Raw genomic sequence first — 9211 nt, 5'->3', positions numbered from 1 at the left:
ACCTGTCTATATATAATGAGTCTCTAATTCCATAGGTTCCATTTTATTCCTAAAAGAAAGTATCTTATTGGAATGACATGATATGTTTAACATCACAAAATTCAAATACTTTATTTTAATTTGTGTGAACCTATTTGACTGAGCACGGAGTTTAAGAAAAAAGAAAAGACTTTTGAACTTGTGGTATAAAATTCTTTCTTTAAATAGTCTACTGATTTAGGAAGCTCCCCAGGAGTTCCAATGATATTTAAATCATCAACATACACGGCGAATATAACAAATTCATATCCAAATTTTTTTATAAAGACACAAGGACAAATTGAATCATTCTTGTACACTTCTTTCAATAGGTACTCACTCAGGCAATTACACCACACGTGCCCTGATTGTTTCAATCCGTATAAGAATTTTGGAAGCTTTATTTAATAAATTTTTTGGAAACCTTAATATGCTTCAGAACAATTTAAATCCTTCAATGAATTCCATTATACGCATATCAAGTTTTTCATGTATTGCCAGATTAAAACCTGAAATAACTACATCCACCACAGGAGAACATGTCTCTATATAATCAATGCCAGGATATTTACAAATCTTCTTGTGACACAAGTCGTCTTTATGTCTATCGACTTGACCTTTTTTTTCGTACACGAATACATTTATACATCCACTGGCTTTATACTTTCAGGTGTTAGGACTATCCGTCTAACTTCACATTTTTCAGGTGAAATCAATCTTGATTGCGTATTTTTTTTATTTTTCATTTGGCCAATTATTTATCTCTCCAAATTTCATGACAGATTTGAGCTCAAGATCCTCGTCAATATTTATAATATTGAGCGCTACATGAGGTCTTATGAAGTGTTATGTCGTGGTGCTCTTCTAGAGCACTTGCCTCCTTATTATGACCATCTTGAACATTTGTTCCTCTCCTTCTTCAAGGAGTTTTATCTTTGAAACTGATTAGTCTATTATGCTTCATGCATGCCATAGACTGTATTCATTATGAACTTTATTTTATTTGGAGCATTAATAGCTGGAATATGATATTTAGCTTTGGGTCAGCAAATACGCATAGAAATATTTTACAAATGAATTATCACTTGAACTTCAAGTTCACATTTTCTTGTACGAGGATCTAGATGTACTCATAATAATTCATTACATGCATTACTTTTTCAGCTGCCCATTTTTCCCCCCTATTGTTGGGATCACCAACACATATCCCTAGCCTTATTTGGGGATCCATCTTTGTGCATTGTGGTGGAACAATTAAATCATATAGCACATTTATATTTCTAGATGGAAATTATTTGGTTCCTGAACTTGAACCGATTGTCATAGGGAGAACTTATCATAACTTGGCTAGATGCATACAAGTGCTGTTGTATTAAATAATACATCACATACTAAATTTTATTTTGGCAGTTTTGTTCTCATAACCAATTGTTTAGCTATAATTGGAGGCATACAATTTCTGCTAAATCAACTTGGATTTAAACCAGCATTATCAAGATAAATTATTATAATTTATATTCTGGAACTATGCTATAATAATTTAAGCAATCAATCTTGCAAAATCCAAACTGTAAGTTGATAACAAATGCACATGTAACCATAGAATAGATGCATCTATTAAAATCATATAATAATAAATAATCCACATGGCAGGTGACTGGACTCATATATTTATCACCTTTTATTTGTTCCAGATATCAAGGGATTCAATCCCAACCTTAACTGGTATATCATGAGAATAAGCAACACAAGAGAATTCTTGAAGAATCTTCTATTTCTTCAATATATGCCAACGTAATTTTCAATTAATTTTTCGCATCATAATTAAACCGGGATGATCAACCGGTCATGCCGACTAATATTTGTTTTAGTAAACCTCTAGTTTACTTGTGACATATGATTCTATCATCATGCTTATATTTGTGTAGTACAAATAAAAAGAAAAACGGGTAACCTTTCATATTTACCCGTTATGATTATAGAAATATGAAAATATTTCATTTGTAGTCTCAATATGCCAACCACTTTGACTTATACATTTGAAACTCAAAAAATTTCTTTTAAGACTCTACAATATCAATATCGTGAATAATTTTATTCATTCGGGTAGTAACTAATTGATTTTTCTAGAGCTTTTAACAACTTTTGTACTACAAGATCTTTTGTCACACTATTCATATGGTAAATGTCTCCTTCACGGAGAAAATTATATCATAATAAATTGTCATGGGCAAAATCATCATAAGCAAAATCATTTCTTGCTTTAATTTTGCCTTTAATAACCTTTTATAAGGCACAACAAAATATTTTTTGGCGTATCACATGTACGCGACCAATGACATATTCATGTAACCACACAATAATATTTATTCTCTTTATTTCACTCAAACCTCCCTTAGAGATGAGTTGTGTGGTATTCATCTGATCATGCATTGTATGTCTTTATTCATTACTTTTATCACATATTGCCACATTCACCTTTAGGAATGCGTTTGCATTCTCAATGATTATCACAAATCACATTCTCTTCAAGGAATGGATCATAATCAGCGGTGTGCTTTATTATTTTTCATACCAATTTGATGGTAAATATTGCCTTCGCATTTTGAAGGACTATTTTTAGAACCCTTAATGTTCTGCTTTTATAATCATAGTGATGATTATTATTATTTTGATCTTTGGAATGCCCACGTTCATTGTTCAACCACTTGTATTCATTTAAATTTATTATGCGCTGCAACCACATTCACTTCAAGAATGGAGCAAATCAAGTGGGACAATCTTCATGCCTTTTCATGAAAAATATATTATTTTTTTTAGTCATCATTATGTCATCAATATGGTATAGTGGGACTCAAACCCAATATCTTACCAATATAAAGGCATGTCAGGCCATAATGAATTGGGACTCAAACCCAACTCTTATCATCATGGAGTATCAAGACTTGATCCTGATGTCTTGCCCTCATAGTGTATTGCGACTTGAACTCATTGAAGTTGATATCATTAATAGCAAATGACAAAAACAATTTCAAATATGAAGAAAATGCTTACCTCTTGAGTTAAACTCTACATAATGTCATTTGGATATAATTCTCAACAATAGACTTTTGTTTACACAAATCAGTTAAGTAATTAGTGTCAAACAGATATATGAAAATACAAAATAATATTAAAAATTCACATGTGGTTTTGGCTGCAATAAGCTTACTTCAAGATGAAAGTGATATGACCAGAACATTAAGAAAAAATAATGTATCAAACAGAATAATAGTACTACTAGTTACCATGCACTTTTGTAAAAACTAAGTATTATGCTCTCTAGAAAAATAAAAAGATATAGCAGAACCTTTAAGTCAATCAGGAGATCAAAAAAATAGTGGACAAATCTCTGTCTACTATCTACTACTATATGCTTTCCATATAGAAATGATTCAACATGTTAATTTGATAAGAACTATCATCAATGAAAAAATTGGTGTAGTACATACTTCTTGTACTAATATTTTATCTTCTCAAAATAAAATAGTTATGATTATTATTATTATTATTATTATTATTATTATTATTATTATTAATAGTTAAGAATATTATTATTATTATTATATTATATTTGACAGTAAACTAATGTATAATCATTATACTAGGCATACTAAAATCGTATTATAAGGTAAAACCATAAGCATACATAATAAAGTATAATTTTAATTTTGTAGATTATTTAGTATACCGCATGCCACCTATTATTTAGTTCATGAAAATTTAACAAGGTGACATCCTTAGCAGCCATATAAATACTAATTTTCTAATAACCAGACCATTGCTTGTTCTAAATAGTGATACAAACTTATCTGGTTTAAAACTCTGACTTGTTGCTGTAGCAGAAAGACGTGTCTGTAATACTACATACCTTTCTGAATAAAATCTGGATAATTTTGGCAATAGATCATCGAGATATACCTTACCAAAAGTAGAATTCCCAATCCATGTGTTAATACATGTAGATATATGTTAAGTTAGAGTGTTAAGACTATAACATATAGGATCACTTTTATCTATTTAACATGTAATTATTTAATCCACCGATTCAAGAAACAAAAATTATCTGATATGTTATTCTAGAAAATCTTGTCTTGTTGACATGATCAATGTGATAGAAAACTATGCAGTTTGATAGGGTACTCCACATTATCAATACATCTATTTGATCTAAGGAATTAACCAACATGTTTTCAGGTACAATGTTGTAACTTGATAGGTATATCTGATCTCAAAATCTAAAAGAATTGTTAGGCTTGATAATTTTGACAATAGATCATCGAGATATATCTTACCAGAAGTGAAATTCAACCTTGAGGTTAGAGACTTTGTGTTGATAACGTGTATGAAATAAAGCTCAAAGTAACAATATAGAATAAGGAAAAACAAGTTAAGAGATATAGAGAGAAAGAGAGGAGAGATTTTTATTTCTTCTTCAATTGTGTGTATTTTTCTATTTATTACAAGGCCTTTATATAGACATGAAAAGTGAAAAAAAATATGTCATTGAATATGTCATTAATCATTTGAGATGTAGATCATGGAGGAAGAGTAGACATCCACCATAATTTGATTTTTCTTATAACAGTCTTGCTAATAATTGTTTTCTTGACTAATTGACCCTATTTATAGGGACATGTGCATGTATCCATCACGCTGAGGAAAAAGAACGTGGCAAATGCAATTGTCACTTTTCAAAAGCATTTTGCCATTTATCTGATAGCTTCTAGAAGGGTTGCCACATAGTGTTGGTTAAGACATTTGTCAACAAAAAGCTTTAAAATATTGCCACATATAAATATACTACTATTCCTGTTTTATTTCTCATAAAATACAATAAAAATACTCAGAGTATTTTTTACAGGTGGAGTGCACGAAAAGTAGTGTGTATGAAGACACTCTATGGAGGTAAAAATTATTTTTCATAGACTCTCGGCTAAAAAAAAAAGCATTTCAAAGTTGGTTTGGAAAAGAAAACAATAATGAAGAAGACATGTTGAAAATAATGAAGACAAGAACAATAACAACATCAAAACAATAAAGCAATAAAATAATCGAAGTAAAAATAACATATTAAATATTAAAGGATAAAATAATATGAGAATAATAATAATAATGATAATAATAATAATAATAATAATAAACCACAAATAGTTTTGCCTAGAAATGAATAAGTGAATGGGTAAAAAGAAAAAAGTAAATTGTAAAAAATAAGGAGATTAGTTGTAAATCAAATAAATGAGCAGTGTAAAATGCAAACAACTCCGTATGCAAACAACAACATTAAATCCATTATTCTACTGGTAGGCTACCCCCACCTAAGGAATGTCAGGTAGCCTTAAATTCAATCATAGAGGTGTTGGAGAGGCCGCAGGAAGCTTGATGATTTTGATTTTGTTTTATGCACAATGAAAAAAATAATAATAATAAATTAAAACGTGTGGTCTTAAAGCTATAAAAACTTCTCATTTAAGGTAAAATAAGTAAAATGAAGAATTTAAAGTTGAATTATTTTCAAATATAAAAATGTGTCATTCTTTTTGGAACGAACTAATAAGAAAAGTATATCATCTAAATTGAAATAAGTATTTATTAAGAAAGTAAGTTTTCAAATGAAACTACAACATCATTTGCAATTCAACTTAAAAAGCAAGCTCCTAAGAGAACCTATGCAGTAAAAAAGAAAAACTGAAAATGTAGCTACGAATCTTATGTGCAATAAAAATTCAAGATTTAAAAATATAAACAAAATCCACACGATCAAAGAAAGATAAGAGCTCCAGCTTTTTCGAAGGTGATTAGGAACAATTTTAAAATTACTATCTGCACATGACTAGTTAAAGAAAAATAATCCCAATAACTAAGTCACGAAAATCATAAATTTCAAAATCCAAAAAGAGCTGACGACATGTTCAGGAACATTAGTTCTTTTTTTAAAACAAGAAGAACCGTCCATCGGCGGAACGAAAGAGGCAAATTCCTTTATCGAATGAACTTTCTTTGTCTTTTTTAATAAGAAGCATCAACCAACGTGCGCTTTCACTTTCAAAATTACATCCACACGTATCATTATCTGACTGGTAAATACCAATGAATCAATTCTTAAGCAACTGATTTACGAGCGTTTCAAATATATATATTTCTCCAATTTTCCCTTTATTTATGATTGCTTTATCTATTTTGCACTCCCTCTCCGGTCTGTAACAACTGCGCAAACGCCAAAAGTATCTGTTTATACCCATTACCATTATTTAATTAAATAAACCTAAAGGTTTTAGCTAACTTAATCAACCGACTGAACTCTTAAAGAAAAGAGTATACATTTACAAGCGATCCACCATCTGGGTGGTATGGCACTCGTAAAATTATTATATATTTATGTATAATTTTTTTTAAATTAGGTTAAATATTTGATCTTGTCATCCCCAATCGCAAACTAGACAAAGGCACCATAGCTGATAGACATTTTTGAAAGCTTTTCTGGTATGTAAAAATTCAAATTTGAATTTTCGTTGCATTTTTTATTTCTTCTGTCCCCATCATTTTCCCTTTTGGTTAACTCCCAATTTCCTATTTATTATTTATTATTTTTATATATTTTTCTCTATTCTATTATTTTATTTGTGATCTTTAGAAAGAACACTAAAAAAAGAACCTCCAAAATTTAAAAAATCCATAAATAAGCATTTCTCTTAATCTCAAATCTTTTAGTTTTTTCTTTCAAAATAAAAAAACTTGGGTCTTCATATTTAGATTGAGATCAAATTTAATTTTTATAATTTCTTTTTTTATTATAACATAAAAATTTGTGCTATTGTATGATGGTTAAATACAATTTAAATCTCTTTATTATTAAATTATGATGAATACTTTGCAAGTTCCGCCTAGAAAAATATGAGTTTATGATTTTAAGTTTTGGGATCGTGTAGTTTATCTAATTCTGCATTTACTTATTGGACATAATTTATCTATTGAAGATGTTATTTTATTTTTCTTATTCTCATTAGTGAAGTTTCCTTATTGAAGATTTTATTTTACCGGTGCAAATTTATTTTTAGCATACAAAAAAGATGTAGTTCTAATGAAAATATTGATGTGTGATTTTTTCTTTAAAATGCTAATTATATTTGCTTCTTGATGTCTCAGATGTAATTTTTATATGACAATGACAACATACCCAATAAAATTCATAAGTAGGATCTAAAAAAGTAATGTAATTTTTATATTTACAAAAAAATATCTATTAAATTGTCCGAATAAAATTTAAAAAATAAAATCGAACAAACTATATATTAGTTATTATAACGTGTACGCTAAAAACAATTTGGCATCCGTCACCTTTTAAATCCTAGATTAGCATCTCAATATAGGCGTTCACATCGAGAATTAATTTTTAGACAGCATGCGATGACACAATATTGTTCAAAGATGAAATAGGGTCAATTATTATCATCACTAGTATTTGTAAAAAGCCGGCGAAAAAAAAACAACTTTCTGAATGAAAAAGTGATTCTCACAAGCGTGAAGGCAAGACAGCGGTATGTTTCAACCCTAAAACTCCACACACTTCCGGAACCAACGATTTCCTCAGCTCTGCATACACTTTGCCATTCCAACACTTCTTCCCCAGCTCCTCCGCCAGTCTCACCGCCGCAACCACCGCCTCCTCCGCCGTAGGATGCGCAGAATCCACAATTCCCATCACCACCGCCTCCTCCGCCTTCATTTTCGTTGCTTTCAAAACCAAATTCCGCCGAGAAGCTGAGGATCCAACCTTAGACCTTATCATCGCCGTAAAATAGTCGGGCAAAGTCATCCCTATATCCAACTCGCTCATATACACCACTCCTTTATCCGATCTCATGGTTACATAATCATGGATTATCGCTAGCAGCAGCCCCGCAGCCGCCGCGTGGCCGGTGACGGCGGCGATGGTCGGAATTGGGAGTGATAGGAAATCGGCGACCAGCGGCTTGAACAAGGCCACCATGTTGTGTAGCCGATCTTTGGCAGCTTGCGCTGAACCAGCGGCTTGTGCATACTTTAGATCAAAGCCGTTAGAGAAGAACCTGCCTTGGGCTTTTGTGATCAGAACGGAACCCTTCACGGCTTGGGATTTAACTTCGGCTACAAATGAACGGATGGTGGTGATGAGAGTAGGATTCAGTCGGTGCTCATCGTCGCCGGTAAGCGTAAGATAGAAGATGTTGCCTGACTTTTCTAACGTGCACATGGTGGTCAGAAGAGGAGAATGAGTTTTTCGCTTTGATATGTGTGTTGGACCGGATAAAGAGGACGGATACTATATATGAATAATATGAAGAGAAGAATGAGTGGATATATGATGAATTATAAAATATTTCACCCATTAAAGTTGGCTATTCAATATTGAAAGGCCAAATGCACTCGTTGTCTTTCAAACTTGTATTAGTTTGCAGAGACTCGATACATAAACTTATACTTTATCTATTTAAATACTTCAGCTTAAAAACAATGAGTACTAATAAATATTTTTGACCATTAATTATGTTTATGTGGTAGTAGTGCAACTGACATGGTTAAACTGTGTACAAATCACGTTGCCAAGGCGCGTGAATAGTATTATTTTTATTAAAAAAAAATTAGAGATAGAATAAAATATAAATATAAAAGAAAAACGAAAAAGAAAAAAAAAACCTTTCCCTTCCCTTCTCTCTTTCGCTCCTCCCTCACCTCTCTCGTCTTCCCCGCACATCCCACCCATATTCCGTAACTTTTTTCATTTTCTACCTTAGTTTCTTTCCCCCTCCCCTTTCTCTATTTCTTTTTTCCTTCGTCTTCCATTTTTTCTTTCATTTGCTAGTCTCCACCCACCATTTCCTTCCCAACCTCCCTCAACCACAGGTAGACGGAAGAAAGCTTGAGCTTTGTCGTTGTTCTCTCTGCTTGACCAAAAAGTATAAATCTTTGATTAAATTAATTAATTTTATATAAAAAGAGATTAAACCTAGTTAATGATAATATCCCAAATTTATAACTAGTCAACTCAAATAAAACTGGATAGTATTGATGGAGGATTAAATGTTGTGTACATTCAATGTTTCAAGATGATTAATGATGGAAGAATATCAAGTAATAAATAGGAATAAATGACATTAACGTAAATAAGGAGAAT

The 9211-nt window shown here is 31.2% G+C and overlaps 1 protein-coding gene across 1 annotated transcript; it reads right to left on the bottom strand.

Annotated features, from left to right (window-relative positions):
- Positions 1-7475: 7475 nt before the first annotated feature.
- LOC107773754 (enoyl-CoA delta isomerase 2, peroxisomal-like) lies at positions 7476-8543 on the bottom strand. The gene has a single exon (XM_016593180.2). It carries the CDS (start codon positions 8288-8290, stop codon positions 7571-7573), a length of 720 nt encoding a protein of 239 aa, XP_016448666.1. The 5' UTR covers positions 8291-8543; the 3' UTR covers positions 7476-7570.
- Positions 8544-9211: the final 668 nt, after the last annotated feature.

This window comes from Nicotiana tabacum, chromosome 22, assembly GCF_000715075.1.
Source record: "Nicotiana tabacum cultivar K326 chromosome 22, ASM71507v2, whole genome shotgun sequence".
In the NCBI taxonomy this organism is placed as follows: Eukaryota; Viridiplantae; Streptophyta; class Magnoliopsida; order Solanales; family Solanaceae; genus Nicotiana; species Nicotiana tabacum.
This window is presented reverse-complemented; position numbering and strand designations above follow the sequence as displayed.